This window comes from Geotrypetes seraphini, chromosome 1, assembly GCF_902459505.1.
Source record: "Geotrypetes seraphini chromosome 1, aGeoSer1.1, whole genome shotgun sequence".
Classification (NCBI taxonomy): domain Eukaryota; kingdom Metazoa; phylum Chordata; class Amphibia; order Gymnophiona; family Dermophiidae; genus Geotrypetes; species Geotrypetes seraphini.
This window is the reverse complement of record NC_047084.1, coordinates 335,174,840-335,191,086: the sequence shown is the minus strand read 5'-3', so window position 1 is coordinate 335,191,086 and position 16,247 is coordinate 335,174,840. Positions and strand designations below refer to the sequence as shown.

Genomic DNA, 16,247 nt, shown 5'->3' with positions numbered 1-16,247 from the left:
TCCGCTAATTGGGTGGCTGTGGGAGTTTGGTTTCCTTGGGTGGCGAGAAATGGTTTGGTATCGGTGAGATTTCTTAAGATGTCAAAAAGTATTCTTGTGTCTGGTTTTTCGGTGCTGATGAGTTTGGAGTAGTAGTTTTTTCGTTTTTCCTTCAGTTTGGTATTGTATTGTTTGATTAGGATTTTCCATTCATCTTTGATGTGGTTGTGTTTTTGTTTTTTCCATGACCTTTCTAATTGTCTGCATTTTCTTTTTAGTTGTAGAAGTTCGTCGTCGAACCATTTATTAGATGGTCTGTCTATTTTGTTTTTGTTTTTTATTGGAGCAAGTTCGTTTAGTGTAGATTCACTGAGGGTCCGCCAGCTGTTTATGAATTCTTTGGGGTTGTTGGGGTCGATTTCGGGGTCGACTGTGTTCCAGAATGTGTGAGGTTCGATTTTCGGTCTGAATTTGATGAGTGTTTTCTTTGGGATGGGTTTGTTGTTATTTTGAGCCCAATTGATGGTGAATGAATATTTGAAATGGTCTGACCATAGAGTAGGGTGCCAGGACCCGTTTGAGATGTAGATGTTTTGTGTGTTTTGATTTGGAGATGAGTAAGCTGCTATATCAAGTTGATGACCTTTTTCGTGTGTGGGTTCTGGGTTGAGAATTTGATAGGATAAAGTGTTGAGGTATGAGAGTATATCTGTTGTTTGTTTGGATGATTGATCTTCTAAGTGGAGATTTAAGTCTCCGAGGATCAAGTTATGTGTGGAGGAGAGTGAGTTCTGGAAGATGAATTCTTCAAGTTCTTGTTTTGAAGTGTTCCATTTACCTGGTGTAATGTAGCAAATAAGACAGTTCAGGTTTCCATTGAGTGATTTGTCAGATATTTGGCAGGCTAGCAGATCAAGATAAGGGGTGGAGTGCTTGGTTAGTACGTCGATGTTGAGATTGTTTTTTGTTATGATTGCTAGACCTCCTCCTCTTCTGTTTTCTCGACATACTACTTCAAGTTTATATCCTTTGGGGCAGAATTCTGTGATGCTTGGATCTGACTCAGAGGTGAGCCATGTTTCGGTTAGGAAGAGACAGCCTAGATTGTCTTTGGTCAGCCAATCTTTGATTAATTCTGCCTTTGGGCTGACGGATCTGATGTTCATATATGCGCAAGCAATTGTAGTGTATTTTGTGGTTGGTGTAGTGGTTGTATTGATGATAGTTCTTGGTGAGGTTTGGTATTTTTGTGTGTTTGCGTTAGGTTTTGGTGGGGGTCTTTTTCCCCAGATGGTGGGGATGCTGGCTTGGCTGGATAGTGGGCATGGAGTTAGTGTTCTAGTGGTATGCAGTTTTCTGGTATGTTGAACAGGTCTGTGTGTTGTTGTTAGGATAGGGATGGTTTGTATTTGGTAGCCTGTGGTTTTCCATTTTGCTATAAATGTGGCAATTAGTATGAGGGCAAGAATGAGGTTGTGTGTACGCAGTGCCATTTTTTTTTTTTTAAATTTGTGAAGATTGCGGTTTGGTAGTTATTTGAGTTGGTTGTGAGAGTGACACTGTAGACTCAGGAAGGGGCTGCTACTGGAGAGGTGGGGGGGGAGGTCACAGGGAGGGGGGTTGCAAAAGGGCTGCCACTGAGGTTTGGGTCTGGGAGAGGGTACTTGTTGGTTGGATGGAGGACAGAGACATTGTTGCTTTTGGCAGAAACAAAGTGGTCAGTTTCGGTTGTAGATTTAGTTTCGGCAGAAACCGAAGAACCTGGTTTCAGTCAGGCTTTAATATGAAAGAATTATGAGAAAGAAGTATGAATGAGTAAGAGGGAATGTATGATTAGTGGGGCTTTTGGAATACTTTGATGATATGAGAGAATGGTTTGACACCAGCTCATTAAAAATATGATTCATGATCATCTGTACTGAAAGAGTACTAGTAGCAAAAAAAAGTCTTCGAGTTCTCTATCTTCACTGGTTTTTCATATTCAGTGAGAAGGCTGTGCTGCTGTAGATGAGGAAAAAAGTTTGCAGAGCCTGGCTCCAATGAGAAAAAGAAAGTAATTATACTAAGGGGCTGATTCTACAAACGGGCATCCTGATTGTAGTCGGCAGTAGGTGTCCTACCGCCATCTCACAGCTAATAGGATGCACTTTTTATTTTTTAATGCAGGTAGGTAAGGACACCTACATTGTAGGCATATGTTGTGCACCTACGGAGATATGTAGAGATGCTTATGGATTACAAAGGCGCCACAGAAAGTAGCTTTGGGCTTCTGTAAGCGTCCCTATATGTCTCCGTAGGCGCAAGACAGATGCCTTAAATTCAGGCCTGTAAAATGCTGGCCTACATTAAAGGCATCTGTTAGTAAAAGTAGACATGAATCTCTACAGGATGCCAATGCATGACTGACACACAATCGGCAGCTGCTTCTAAGGCAGCCGTTGAGATCAGCATCCTTTAGAGCAGTGGTTCCCAACCCTGGCCTGGAGGACCACTAGGCAGTCAGGTTTTTCAGGATAACCCTAATGAATATGCATGAGGCAGTTTTGCATGACTTTCATTCTCCATTATCTGCAAATCTCTCCCATGCATATTCATTAGGGCTATCCCCAAAACCCGACTGGCTGGTGGTCCTCCAGGACAGGGTTGGGAACCACTGCTTTAGAGCAGGGCTGCCCCCAAGTCCGATCCTCGAGATCTACTGGCAGGCCAGGTTTTCAGGATATCCGCAATGAATATGCATGAGAGAGATTTGCCTGCACTGCTTTCCTGGTGTGCAAATCTCTCTCTCATGCATATTCATTGTGGATATCCTGAAAACCTGGCCTACCAGTAGATCTCGAGGACCGGCCTTGGGCAGCCCTGCTTTAGAGAATCCGGCCCTAAGTGTCTTCCCATGTCAGATGCAGGAACCAATGTGTCATAAAGAAGGCTGAGAAAATTACTGCAATTGCGAGCTGTGGGAGTAAAGGACTACGGGAATTTAGGAAAGGTGTTTAGGTGAAGGGATAAAGAAAAAGGCACAGAAGGTGTTAATGGAGAGTTTACAGGGATCCACTCAAAATTTATCCCTTAATAATCTGCCCTTAATAAACCCTTTTTACAATAGCTGATATTCAGCAAGCAGAAGCCCAAAACAGTAGGAATGAATAAACATTTACATCTTTAGTATACTTTGAAGGGTGACAAAGCACAAAATCTTATTCCAGTTTCCTGTCTTTTTTGGGTTTCCCTTCAGTAATGCAAAAACCATAGAGCAATTTGTAGTGGAAGATTAGCCAAGTGAAGGGTTAATTCTGTGTCACAACTTTTTCATGCCTAAATTTGCCACCATTTCTACTTATAATTTCTTTAGCACTACTAGACGTATACTGTGCTGTTAACCAAATACATATGAGACAGTCCCTGTCCCACAGAGCTTACAATCTAATCAAGACACAGAAACAGAACAAAGAATTAGGGAACTACTTATGGTAGGAATGATTAAAACAGACAATGGTACTGAACAAGTGAATAGGTGTTAGGAATTATAAGTAGCCTCAAATTTAAAAGAATAGGGTGTATCTTCCAATTTTTTACTTACACTCATTTTTAAGTATTGAAAATAAAATAATAGGAAGAGTCTAGTTTCCAGTCCCCTACCAGTCAACTGTTTATTTAGATTCTCATTAAAAAAAACCTTGTTACATATGAGGTCACAAAATGAAATACTTTCTTCTTCTATAAGTATCCACACATGTAAAACCATCTGAAAACTTACTGTGTTATTCTTTACTAGCGTTTTAGCCCGTTACATTCATTACAGTAACGGGTGCTAGAATAGCCCCACCTATACCCTGACTCTTACTCCACCCATGCCCCGCCTCTACCATGCCCGGAACCTGCCTCCCACTGATCCCAGTCCCACCAACTCACCTTTCATTATTTCCTTAGTCCTCTGTACCCTTTTGGCCCTCATCGATCCTCTATTGCATTTATCACCCTTTCAGTCCCAGCTCCATTCCTATCTATCCTTCCTTCCATTGCCTCCAAGGCCATTCTTCCTGTCCCTATATTCCACCCCCACCCAGCTTCTCTTCCTTTTTTACCCTTTCTCTTGTACCCCACCCCAGAACCAATTTCTCTGTCATCTCTCCCCTGCCCCTTCCCACGCTACTCCAACTATCCACCCCCCATTCCAACATCTGCCACTTTAACCCTCTACAGCCAACCGCACCCCAACACCAGAGCCTGCACCAATTCAAACCCCACCCCCAATGGTATCCTCAGACCACTCTCTCCAGCTCCTGACTCCCCCACCTATCTCCTCCCCGGCCACTGCACTGAATCTTTGGGCAGGCTTGCAGCGGCTTGCCCCAAAAGCTGCAAAAAAAACCCCTTTGAATATTTCTAAATACAGTAGACTCTCCCTATCACCCCCCACCCCCATTTGTAGGTCCAGTATCTGTTCCTCCCTTCTCACCCTCATTTCTGGTCTAGGTCACTTTATCTCCCCCACTTCTCAACCCTCCCCCCTCCACACTTATGGGTCTAACATCCATCCATCTCCCCTCCCCAGCCCTTCACCCTGATCAAATTTAAACTTAAGCTTAATTAAGAGAAAACTACGTAAGTTTTCTCTTGCCAGTCCGAACAACAAGATTACGGATATAATACTTCAAATAAATGGTCAGAATTTTGCTATAGCCACTTCTATTAAGATCTTGGGTGTAACATTAGATCATTATCTAACTCTAGAAGATCATACCGATTTAATGATAAAAAAATGCTTTGTGATCCTTCGAACCATTAAAAAATATTTTGACCTAGCATCCTTTAGGTCAGTGGTTCCCAACCCTGTCCTGGAGGAACACCAGGCCAATTGGGTTTTCAGGCTAGCCCTAATGAATATGCATGAAGCAAATTTGCATGCCTATCACTTCCATCATATGCAAATCTCTCTCATGCATATTCATTAGGGCTAGCCTGAAAACCCGATTGGCCTGGTGTTCCTCCAGGACAGGGTTGGGAATCACTGCTTTAGGTTATTGGTTCAGTTTTCAATCCTACCTGCCCTTGACTATTATAATATTATTTACTTGGCATCTCATAAAAAATTTTTAAAAATAGAATACGAATAATACAAAATACTACAGTTTGTTTGGTTTTTGGGTTGAAAAAATATGATCATGTGAGTCCATTTTATCAACTGATTCATTAGCTGCCATTTGAGGCAAGAATTCTGTTCAAATTTGGTTGCATTTGATTTAAGGCACTGTTTGGTCTGGCTTCAGGATACTTGTCCTCTCAATTTAAGCTACATAAATCTAACAAAAATACCTGAAAAAATTGTAAGTTCATATATCCTTCTGTTAAAGCTTGTCGTTATAAGAGGTTTTTGGAAAAGACATTTGCCTTTCAATCAGAAAAAATGAATTCTTGGTTAAGTATTTTGATTCCTCAAGCACAATCATATTATATCTTTAGGAAATTACTGAAAAATTTGTAACTTGAACTTTGCTGTATCCCCTCTTATATGTATGTTCACTGATTGTACAGTTCTTCTTTGATGTGTACCACCTAGAACTATATGGTAGGGCGGTATAAAAGAATAAAGTTTATTATTATTATTATTTGTGGATGAAAACAAGATTTGTAACAGAGTAGACACTGAGGAGAGTGGAAAATATGAAAAAGGATCTGCAAAAGTTAGAAGAATGGTCTAAAATTCAATGCAAAGAAGTGCAGAGTAATGCATTTGGGGATTAGAAATCAGAATATGTGCTGAGAGGTGAGAGGCTGATACGCACGGATGGGAAGAGGGACCTTGGGGGTAATAGTGTCTGAAGATCTAAAGGTGTAGAAACAGTGTGACAAGGCGGTGGCTGTTGCCAGAAGGATGCTGGGCTGTATAAAGAGAGGCATGACCAATAGAAGAAAGAAGGTGTTGATGCCCCTGTACAGGTCGCTGGTGAGGCCCCACTTGGAATATTGTGCTCAATTTTGGAGACCGTATCTGGCGAAGGACATAAAAAGACTTGAAGCGGTCCAGAGGAAGGCGACGAAAATGGTAGGAGGTTTGTACCAGAAGATGTATGAGGAGAGACTGGAAGCCCTAAATATGTATACCCGAGAGGAAAGGAGGGACAGGGGAGATATGATTCAGATGCTCAAATACTTCAAAAGTAACAACATAGAACAAAATCTATTCCAGAGAAAGGAAAATGGTAAAACCAGAGGGCATAATTTGAGGTTGAGGGGTGGTAGATTCAAGAATAATGTTAGGAAATTCTTCTTTATGGAGAGGGTGGTTGATGAGTGGAATGCACTCCCGAGGGAGGTGGTGGAGAAGAAAACGGTGACAGAGTTCAAACAAGCGTGGGATGAACACAGAGGATCTCTAATCAGAAAATAATGGGTATACATTGAAGGAACTAAGGCCAGTACTGGGCAGGCTTGTACGGCCTGTGTTCCGTATATGGACATTCAGTTGAGAATGGGCTGGGAAGGGTTTCGATGGCTGGGATGGTTAAGATGGGCTGGAGTGAGCTTTGGTGGAGACTCCAGTAGATGGAACCTAAGCACACTACTGGGCAGGGCTTTGGGTTTCTGGCCCAGAAATATCTAAGAAAAAGGACCATTTAAACTAAATTAATTTATGGAGCATGTATGGTTGGGCAGACTGGATGGACCACTCAGGTCATTTACTATGTTACCATGCATTTTTTTTTAAATCTGATTTGAGGCTTATGGTGTTGAAGAGGTCCCCAGCGGCCCTCAAGCTGTTCTGCCTTGAAGAGGATGCAGACCCTCTGGCGAACTGTCTGTTGTTAGCAGGGCAACCATAAAGGAACCTGTCTAACCAGCCTGCACTAACAGTTAAGGAGTGTGTGGACCATTTCCCAGGGAGGAAGGCTCGCCTCTGATTTATCAGGAGCTTGAGCACAGGCTGTTTTGCCCTGCAGTTATCCTGGAGGGGTTTAAAGGGTGCCGGCTGCGTTTTTCCTGTTCATAAGAACATAAGCAATGCCTCCGCTGGGTCAGACCTGAGGTCCATCGTGCCCAGCAGTCTGCGCATGCGGCGGCCCAACAGGTCCAGGACCTGTGCAGTAATCCTCTATCTATACCCCTCTATTCCCTTTTCCAGCAGGAAGTTGTCCAATCCTTTCTTAAACCCCAGTACCGTGCTCTGCCCTATTACGTCCTCTGGAAGCGCATTCCAGGTGTCCACCACACGTTGGGTAAAGAAGAACTTCCTGGCATTTGTTTTGAATCTGTCCCCTTTCAACTTTTCCGAATGCCCTCTTGTTCTTTTATTCTTTGAAAGTTTGAAGAATCGGTCCTACTCTACTCTCTCTATGCCCTTCATGATCTTGTAAGTTTCTATCATATCCCCTCTAAGTCTCCTCTTCTCCAGGGAAAAGAGACCCAGATTCTCCAATCTCTCAGCGTATGAAAGGTTTTCCATCCCTTTTATCAGACGCATCGCTCTCCTCTGAACCCTTTCGAGTAACGCCATATCTTTCTTAAGGTACAGCGACCAATATTGGATGCAGTACTCCAGATGCGGACGCACCATTGCCCGATACAATGGCAGGATAACTTCTTTGTTCTGGTTGTAATACCCTTCTAATTGCCTTCTTAGTGGCAGCTGTGCACTGTGCCGTCGGCTTCATTGTCATGTCCACCATTACCCCCAAGTCCCTTTCTTGGGTACTCTCATTCAATAACATCCCTCCCATCGTATAGTTGTATCTCGGGTTTCTGCTTCCCACATGTAATACTTTACATTTTTCAACGTTGAACTTCATGTTGTAGTGCGAGGGTCGGTGGGGGTCTGGCAGCCTGAAGACAGAAGGGTCCTGAACTGAGGATTTACTGATTTGAGGCAAGGGTCTTCACCACTATCCAGTTGCAGTGAGAGCTGAAGTAGGCTATAGCATCAGTACATCACAGCACAATGAGTAAGGCCATTATAACTTATGGAAAAATCAGAGGTGGGGGAGATCTGCAAATAACTGTTTTGGTGATTTCTGGGGCTAGATTTCTGGGGGATAGATGTTAGGCAGAGTTGCAAGAAAGGTATGTATGTTAGACATGCGCTTACACATCTGTATAAACTTAGGAAGAAAATTTATGACTGCTTCACAGCAGGTGTAACTTAATGTGAGAGCTTTCAGAGGCAGTTCTATAAAAGGCACACAAGTCCATATATTTTGCATCAAGGTTTCTTGAATTTCCTGCTATAAAATTACCCTACAAGTAAATAAAAGGCTGCACAACCAAGCAATACAGATTGTCTACAAATAAATTATGCTTTTAGAAAAACGACGCTCTTTAACCGTGATTTCTTGATGGGGAAATTACAATAATTATCCAGACTCCAGCACTGCAAATGTCCTGAGGAGAGTAACCAGCTGATTATCTGGAAATATCCAGTATATAGTATTTTATTGGGGGGGGGGGTCAGACTGGGGAATGGTTTAACTCTCCCCCACAGAAATCAATTTTGCAGATTAGAGGAATATTGTGTACAAATCTGGAGAGGAATTGTGTAGAGGAAAATGGTAACAGAGTTAAAAAAAAAGCATGGGATGAACACAGAGGATCTCTAATCAGAAAATAATGGGTATATATTGAAGAACTAAGGCCAGTACTGAGCAGCCTATATGGCCATTTGGTTGAGGATGGGCTGGGGAGGGCTTCGATGGCTGGGATGGTTTAGACGGGCTGGAGTGAGCTTTGATGCGGAAGGGGTAAAACGCGGACCTGACGGACATCACGGATCTAAACCTGCACGTCCTTAAAAATCTGGGGTCCGTGCCGCTTGTAGTTAGTTTCTGGCTCTGACAGACCTCGGTGACAATTTAGTGCTGACGGATCCGTCTCAGCATAGGGAGGGGAAAGTATTAGGATCCGTCAGTGCTACAATGTCACCGAGGTCTGTCGGAGCCAGAGATTAGTGCTAGTGCTGGAGCGGCTCTAAAACGAATCCTTTAAACTGGTTTCCTGCAGCCCCAGTAAATCGGCTCTGACAGACCTCGATGACATTGTAGCACTGACGGATCCTAATACTTTCCCCTCCCTATGCTGAGATGGATCCATCAGCACTAAATTGTCACCGAGGTCTGTCAGAGCCAGAAACTAACTACAAGAGGCACAGGCCTCAGATTTTTAAGGACGTGCGGGTTTAGATCCGCGAGGTCCGTCAGGTCCGTGAGGTCCGCGTTTTACCCCTTCCCGCTTTGATGGAGACTCCAGTAGATAGAACGTAAGCACACTACCAGGCAGAGCTCTGGTTTCTGGCCCAGAACTATCTAAGAAAAAGGACATTGTGCTTGTTGTAGGTTTCCAGGTCTCACTGTGTCAGGTAGAAAACGGCGTTTCAACTACCATGTTGTGATTTTCTTCAGGGTATGGTGGTTGAAATGTCAATTTTTACCTGACAAGACGCAGCGAGACCCGGAAAACTGCAACAGGCAAAAAAGTTAGGGGTTGATATTCAGCTGGTGGCGCCCAACATTGTGCTGACTGCCGCCAGGGTTATGCCCAGAAATTCAGTGTCGGTCCATGTTTGGGCTTTGACACTGAACTTCTGAATTTCTGGAGCTGGCTAAATCATAGCTGGCTAAATGTGATCTTCAGGTCTTAAATGGCTATGAAGTCCTTTATAAAGATAGGACTGACTTTTATTCTGTCCTATTTATGTGGTTATCCCAGTCAGTTAAGAGTCGAATATAGCCACTTAACTGGGCAAGTACTGACTCCGCCCCTGGAACACCCCCAAATAGCTAGTTTGTAGTTTGGTGCTAACTGGTTAAGTGCCACAGAAAATGACCAGTTAGCCCTGAACAGCTGTTTCTGGCCAGCTAAATTGCTTTAAATATCGACCCCTTAGTGTTTAAACCCTGATAATCCTAAATAGTAGCTGCCCAGAATGCAGTAAAGAATTAGGAATAAAAATATTAAATTGTGCATTTCAGAACTCAAATTAGGAAAATAGAGACTCTCATCACACATAAATTCCCTTAATAGAGGAAAACACTGACCCGGTTAAAAGCCCCCAAATTAAGACAAGCTCCAATCTTGCAAATTTCTCTGTTAGCCAAAATATCTATTAATGCATTTTAATGTATACCGAACACCACATTTGGTGCTTTATACACATTATCTCCTAAGTACACCATGGTAAATAAGCCTAATATTTATCTAAAGGTTTTCTTGTTAAAATCAGGTTCCATAGCTTTTAAGTGATTTTGGTTACTCTGGCATGTTAGTTGGACCGAGTGATCCCTGATGCAGGCATTCCTCAGACGCCGAAACACAGTGCTGTGTCGGATCCACAGCTTCTGCTTGTGTCCTTTAATGAGATAAATAAGTTGGTTTTACATCAGTGTTCTTCAGTGGAGTGTTCATTGTCCATTCCCACTTCCTTTGGTACTGATTTATACGCGTGGGTTCTCTGTCCTGTTGGACTTTTTGGTGTTTACTCAATAAATCTAAGCCAGAAATATATCTTTCTCTCTGCCTGAGTCCCACCCCTCTGATTCAGCAGGGCTGTATTACTGTAGTTCCTTAATGGGTTTCAGCACTGAGCTGCAAAGCTCAAGGCATTCTGGGACAGGTAGTTTCCCCTGATTTGTCTGCTGCTCCCTGTGATCCAATGGCATAACTGCAGTCATAGTAAGGGAAAACACCTGAATATCTCACAAGCACTTACACCTTCTAAAGCAGGGGTGTCAAAGTCCCTCCTCGAGGGCCGCAATCCAGTCGGGTTTTCAGGATTTCCCCAATGAATATGCATGAGATCTATTTGTATGCACTGCTTTCATTGTATGCTAATAGATCTCATACATATTCATTGGGGAAATCTTGAAAACCTGACTGGATTGCGGCCCTCGAGGAGGGACTTTGACACCCCTGCTCTAAAGGCTGATATAAATGCTTGTACCCAACTACTTTAGGTGCGGAACTGCAACTATTACATAACTGCATGCCTAAATCCTGGGAATGCCCCTGACCCACCCATGCCCCTCTCCTAGCCACACCCCTTAGGTATGCACGTTATAGAATAGGGGTGGAGAGCAGATGCATGTGTAACTACTGCCAATCAGCCCTTGTTAATGCCATAATTGATTGCTACCACCTATTTAGCCAATTATTTTACATGGAGATCTGTGAACTGTGCCTAAAATTACACGCCCAACTTTAGCCAGACTATACAGAATATGGAGAATACAGAGACATGTATCTCTGGAACATATATGCACACATTTATGCCAGTCCTATGCTATATATGTACATATCTCACTTGTATTCTATAATGGACAGAAGACGCCTACTTTCCTTTACTGAATAGACTCCTATCTGGCGTCCAGTTATATAATTACCTCCCCCATCTCTTCTTTTGCCATATAAGTGTGTGATGTAATCACAGAAAAAACAATAAATAAGGCTGATATTTAAGCAACATTATCTGTTTTATAAGAACAAGTGAATGGTATTATTGACATATCATTTGCTTACACTAATGAAATATTATAGATAATTGATTCTGTAGTGGCAATATTTGCTTTTGTGGCTTTTCCCTAAATTGACACCTGGACTGTTTTGCTAAGATCATATTTTTAGTGAGAGCAGAAGCTATTTCCTCTATTTTTTTTCTACATCAGATAAAAATGCATGGAAATGCAATTCATTGACATTACAATGCAGTTGCACAGATCACAATAAAAGCAGCAAGCCAGGATAGTCTTTAGAAAGTTAACAGCAGCTCATATAGTTTAGTTAACTTTAGCCCTAAAAGAACACTATCACACCTGCCGGGTGGGGGGTATCGCTGCAAGAGGAGGGGTGCAAATAGGAGGAGAGCTGCCGGCGCTAGCGCCAGCTGACTGCCTATAGAACGTGCTTCTCACTGTGAGAGGCATGTCTTATAGGCAGTCAGCTGATGCCTCTCTTCCTCGCCGGCATCTCACGGCACACCTGGACTCTCGCCACCGCACACAGTTTGCGATGCACTGCCCTAATTCTATACAATGTGCTAAAAATTGTGCACGCAATTTTTGTCATGTATCCAAATTGGCAATGAGATTAAATTGAGTAACAAGCTAATTAGCACCAATAATTGGCATTTTAACAAGCAATTATTGGTGATAATTAGAATCAATTACAAGTTACCTGTGCATGGAAATAGGCAGGTCATGGGTGGATTGGAGATATTACTTTAACCTTTTCCTATTGTAATAAATTTTACGTTACGCTGGTTCCAATCGTATTTATTTTAGCAAAGTTTTGTATTATTCACCGTTATCATTTACGGCTATTGTAAACATAATGTAAATAAGTCATAAGTCTGTAAATTCAAATATTTTGTGTTCCTGGTTCTTTTAGTCCATACAGACTGTTTATCCACAATGGCAACGACATTTTTGGAATGTCCCATCATCTGGAACATACGATAGGAAAAGGTTAAGTTATGTGCCTAGTTATAGATCAAGGGCTTTCAGGTATTTGCACCATGTTCTGTTGGCCACACCTAAATTTAGTCACAGTTCCTGGCATAAGTGCTATTCTATAAACTGTGCCTAACTTTAAGCATGGCATATAGAATAGCGCTTTTTTCGCCACTGATTTTTTCCAGGTGCAATATATAGAATTCAGCCCAAAATATTGCAAAATGTCAGAACAAAATCCCCCTTACATTGGCCTATCTCCCCCCTCAACAGAGAATATCATTGTAAACCTAACACTGAGAAACTCTGATCCATCTGACTTCTAAAAAAACGGGGACCTCCAGGCTCCATGATCCCTGTCTAAATCCTGGACCCCCTTTACCCCAGATCAGCCCAATCACTCCAACTCCAATATAAAAAAAATGATAATGATTAATCAAAGCTTCTTTTTGTCCCACACATCTACTAGATTAGGAATAGAGATGGAGCAGAGTCCTCTTTTTGGAAGTTGGTAGAAGCAGAAATTTATACCAGAGGGGCACACTATGAAAATGTGCTCTGTTGATGACTAATGGACTATGCTGAGAAATGGTTTCTATGAAGATCTTAGGCTGAGTGGTCTGGGAATGCACATTCTCCTATAGGGAAGGCATAAATATTATCTCTAGCCATAACATAGTATTTACTAACTTAGGCCCTGATTCTCCAAAAGTGCGTCCTGATTTTAGGCAGCTGTAGGCGTCCTACAGCTGTCTAATCAGCCAATCGGGATGCACGTTTTTTAAACAAATGCTCCCCAGGCAGGCCGCCTATATTGAAGGCGAGGCCCGACCGCCCCCCCCGACACTACCGACCGCCCCCCCGACACTACCAATCGCTGGCAGGAGGGTGCCCAATCCCTCCTGCCAGAAGATGCCCCCCCGATACTACCGACCGCCCCCCCCCCCCGACACTACCGATTGCTGGCAGGAGGGTGCCCAATCCCTCCTGCTGGAAGAAGCACCCCCTCCACACACCCCCCCGCGCTAACAGCCCTCAAACCTCCCCCCCAACCAAACTAACCTTTCCTTGTTGGCCAGATGGGACTTACCCGTCCAGCCGGCAGGCTAGTCTCGTCGAAATGAGGCAGGCCCGCCCCTTCCCGGCCCATCCTTCCGAAGCCTAAGGCCTGATTGGCCCAGGCTCTAGAAGCCTGGACCAATCAGGCCTTAGGCATAGCGGGTCTGCCCATCCCCACTAAGTATAAGGCCTGATTGGCTCAGGCGCCTAGAGCCTGGGCCAATCAGACCTTAGATTAAGTGGGGATGGGCGAACCCGCTATGCCTAAGGCCTGATTGGTCCAGGCTTCTAGGCGCCTGGGCCAATCAGGCCTTATACTTAGTGGGGATGGGCGGACCCGCTATGCCTAAGGCCTGATTGGTCCAGGCTTCTAGAGAACTGGTTGAACTATATTCTACATAATGGTATAATTATGATCATATAAATGTACCAGAAGTGTATATTTGGGGTGTCGATATATTCAAAATGATTTAATCCAGCCACAAATGGTTCCTGGTCGATTAACAAGTTAGTATCACTGTATATCATGACAGACTGCTAAACTCAAAACTGATGATTTTGTGGGCAGTGATATTCAACACGCAACGGCCTAAAATTTAGCAGTCAAATTGGACCACATAAAAGTCAATCCTGTCTTTATGAGCTTAGATGGCAACTTCAGCAGTTGGAACCTAAGACAATACCAGATGGCCCAGAAATATCAAAGAAGTGACAAGTTAATTTAATCATGTATTTTAATGAGAATAACTAATGGGCAAACTGGATGGACCATTCAGGTCTTACCTGCCGTCATTTACTATGTTACGATGTTATGTGATATCACTTATGAAACATGAAACTTCCCTGCTTGTTTTTTAAAATTACATTTTCTAATCCTCCCATTTGCCAGTGGAACCAACCTGTTTGTTGGCTTGATCCTTCTTGACCAAGCCGGTGGCTGCAGCAATATTTCCTGCTCCTTCCACTGTCTTCTGTGCCACAGCTGTTACCCCAGTCACCACTGCTCCACCAACATGGGTCACTTGTTCTTTTGTCTTCTCAGCCACTATTGAGAAATTACAGATATCCATAATGATTTTGTGCATCACCAGCAAGCATGAGGCAAGATAACCAAAGTCTTTGTAGAAAGCCATATAATTAGACATGAATTTGGCAATAAAGGGATACCTGTAGCTTTGACCGAATGAATAATTACTGATTCAGAAACAAAACTGTACAAACTGCACATTCATAAGTTGCATACAGATTTTATTTTACTGAAAATATGCCCAGATTTAAAAGGTCCAAAATCCTCCAAACATTCTGGAGCGTGTATAACTTTAAATGCTTTACGGCCTCAGCCCCACCACTCCACCACTAACGTAAATTTATAGGGTGAAGAATTATGTGAGCTTTCATCATCAGCCATAAATTTCCAATCAATTTCATATTTCAATTAGTATTTAATTATAGTTTATAAATATATAAGTTAATTTCTTTCAATAGTAATATTTAAAACTTTACAGCTATTTATCTTAACAGCTGACATGACCCGGGAAAAGTAGAACCAACATGTTTCACACCTCGTGCTTTATCAAGGGTCCCCCGTGGCCGGTATTGTAAGCTATTTTTTATTGTGGTTACAAACCCTAGATATTTCAGAAGGGCCTACAACTATGGTCACATTGGACATAGTGTCCTTGTATACTTCACTCCCGCAAGATAGATGTCTGGAAATAGCACAAGAAGCATTGAATACACGAGTGCGACCTCATCAAAGCCCTACAGAATTCATCATGACTTTATTACAACTGGCCTTAACAAAAAATTTATTTACAGATGGCTCCAGTCTATACTTACAAGTTAAGGGTGTCCCTCAATAGCGTGCCTTTATATGAAACATTATGAAGAGACCTATTTGGTAATGCATCAATGGAGCCAGTATGTCAAAGGATGGAAGAGATATATTGATGATATTTTTCTGGTATGGCAAGGGTCGAATATCCAACTGACACAATTTGTCAGTTGGCTTAACACCAGGAACAATAATATACAATTCACCATGAATCAATCTACTGAACGTATAAATTTTCTTGATACAAGAATTACCAATAGACACAATCAGTTAGAGACCAAACTTTATGTAAAACCAACGGATACAGTAAGTCTATTGCAATATGACAGCTGTCATCCATCAGCTTTGAAGGATAGTTTGCCTTTGGCGCAATTTCTATGGTTTAGACGTATATGTACACATACAGAAGTCTTTAAGTTAGCAAAAAATTTGAAGACCAGAGGCTATCCAGAAAAGGTATTAAAGAAATCATACCGGAGGGCAAAAAACAATCATCAAGAATGGTTGTTACGAACATCGGAAATAACAACTGATATATTTAAACAGGAAGGGAATGAAAAATCTATACAGAATGAGTCCCAAATAACAACTGGTGAAACTATGGATGAATTCCAGACATGTGTCCTTAGATTTAATGTAGAATCTAAACAAATTGCTGATATAATTCACAATCATTGGAGAATAGTCCAAAGAAATCCATGTTTTGAAAATACTAAATTCCGGTTAGCATACTCTAGATCCCGGAATCTGAAGGAGCGTTTGAGTTTAAAACCAGACGATACCCAAAGGGATGTTACTTTTAAAGGACTTCATACAAGTTGTGGAAGATGCCAAATATGCCCTTTAACTATTCAAGGGGCTTCGTTTGAAAATCCATTAAACCATAAGATCTACTATTTAAGACACATTACTACATGTAGAATGGACTATATGGTATATATGAT

General features: G+C 42.3%; 1 protein-coding gene across 1 annotated transcript in view; it reads right to left on the bottom strand.

The window, feature by feature from the left end:
* The window catches only part of SNCA (synuclein alpha), a 272,359-nt gene that overhangs the window by 121,961 nt on the left and 134,151 nt on the right, over nt 1–16,247 (bottom strand). The window contains exon 4 of the mRNA XM_033958983.1: nt 14,369–14,514. Within this exon, the coding sequence (XP_033814874.1) occupies nt 14,369–14,514 (146 nt within the window). The remainder of the gene's footprint in view (nt 1–14,368; nt 14,515–16,247) is intronic.